Source organism: Echinops telfairi, unplaced genomic scaffold (genome assembly GCF_000313985.2).
Source record: "Echinops telfairi isolate 266 unplaced genomic scaffold, ASM31398v2 ScPeMD7_31;HRSCAF=116, whole genome shotgun sequence".
Classification (NCBI taxonomy): Eukaryota; Metazoa; Chordata; class Mammalia; order Afrosoricida; family Tenrecidae; genus Echinops; species Echinops telfairi.
In genome coordinates, this window is record NW_022103928.1 from 26,801,095 (window position 1) to 26,803,071 (window position 1,977).

At 43.3% G+C, this 1,977-nt stretch overlaps 1 protein-coding gene across 1 annotated transcript in view; it reads right to left on the bottom strand.

The window, feature by feature from the left end:
* Positions 1-1,834: 1,834 nt before the first annotated feature.
* The window catches only part of MKRN2OS (MKRN2 opposite strand), a 1,496-nt gene continuing 1,353 nt past the window's right edge, over positions 1,835-1,977 (bottom strand). The window contains exon 2 of the mRNA XM_013004563.1: positions 1,835-1,976. Within this exon, the coding sequence (XP_012860017.1) occupies positions 1,835-1,976 (142 nt within the window). The remainder of the gene's footprint in view (position 1,977) is intronic.

The window sequence follows — 1,977 nt, forward strand, 5'->3', positions numbered from 1 at the left end:
ACTAGTATTGGCCTTTGAATCAGGAAATCATATGATTTACTATGCCGGAATAACACAATCAAGAGGAATGAGTTGGCATTCATTGTCAGAAAGGATCTTGCTAAAATCCATCATGAAGTACAATGCTATCTGTGACCAGATTATATCTAGCTACCTTCAAGGAAATCCAATCAATACGACTATTGTTCAACTTTATACACCAACCACAAAAGCTAGGGATGAAGAAATGGAAGAATCCTACCAGTGACTACAGTCTGAAGTTGATCAAACATGCAATCAAGATACATTGATAGTTAATGGTGATTAGAACACAAAAGTTGGAAACAGAGGAAGGAGCAGTAGTTGAAAAATATGTAGTTGGTGATAATATGAAGCTAGGGATCACATGATAGAATTTTGTAAAACCAATGACTCATTCATAGCAAATACCTTTTTTCAACAACACCAATGGTGACTATACACATGGACTTCCCAGGTGGAATACACAGAAATCAAATTGACCACATCTGTGGGAAGACCCAATGGAGAAGCTCAATAGCAGCAGCTCAAACCAGATCAAGGGCTGATTGTGGAACAGGTCATCAATTGCTCATGTGTGAGTTCAGATTGAAGTCGAAGAAAATTAAAACTAATCCACAAGAGTGAAAATATGACCTTGAATCATTCCCACATGAATTTCAACATCTCTGGAACAGACATAACGCATTGAACACCGATGACAGAAGACCTGATGAGCTGTGGGAGGACATCAAGACCACCATTCATGAAGAAAGCAAAAGGTCCTTAAAAAGACAGGGAAGACAGGAAAGATCAGAGTGGATATCAGAGGAGACTCTCAAGCATAGAGTAGCTAAGGAAATGGAAGAAATGATGAAGTCAAGGAGCTGAATAGAAAATGTCAAAGAGCAGCTCAAGAAGACAAATATTGTAACAAAATGTGCAAGGACCCAAAATTAGGAGAGCACAAGGGCAGAACACACTCGGTATATCTGAAACGGAAAGAACTCAAGAAAACATTCAAGCCTCTGGTTGAAATTTTGGAAGATTCTACAGGCAAAATATTGAACCATGCAGGAAGTGCCAAGAGAAAATCGAAAGAATACACAGTCGCTGTACCAAAAAGAACTGGCCGACATTCCACCCTTTCAGGAAGTTGCATGTGAGCTAGAACCGATGATGCTTGAGGAAGACGTTTAAACTGCACTGAATGCATTATCCAAAAACAAGGGGTCTAGGAATTGAAGTGTCTAGAAAGCTGAAGAAACGCAGGAAGCACTCACTCATCTAGGCCAGGACATTTGGAAGGCAGCTACTGGGCCAACTGTCTGGAAGAGATCCATATTTTGTGTTCACTCCAAAGAAAGGTGACCTAACAGAATGCTCAAGCTATAGAATAGTATCATTGGTGTCACACACAGTAAAATTTTGCTCGAGATCACCCGACAATGGTTGTAGCAGTACATTGACAGGGAACTGCCAGAAATTCAGACCGGATTCAGAAGAGGGCATGGAACAAGGAATAGCATTGCTGATGTCAGATGGATCTTGGCTCAAAGCAAAAGAATACCAGAAAGATGTTTACTTGTGTTTCTGTTTGTTTGTTTGTTTTGTTTTTTCATTGACATGCGGAGAGGGCTGCTCACAGCGGGAGAGGAGCAGGCCCTGCCCAGTAGACAGCGAGCACAGACCACTCTTCTCTCTCCTGCCCAGTAGACAGCGAGCACAGACCACTCTTCTCTCTCCTGGTCAAGCATGTCGTCCCTTGTCCTTGGCCACCTGCAGTTGTCCTCTGTGTTCCCCACACCGCTGTGGGGCCCCAGCACTGCTGGACAGCTCACTGGACATTGTCATCTTCAAAGAGATCCTCAAAGTCATTGAAGATGTCGGCATGGGCATGCATGGCCTTCTCGTTGGCGGTCAAGTCCATCAACAGCCCAGTGCTGCCTCCAGCCTTGACCAGGTCCACATAGGGCCCGG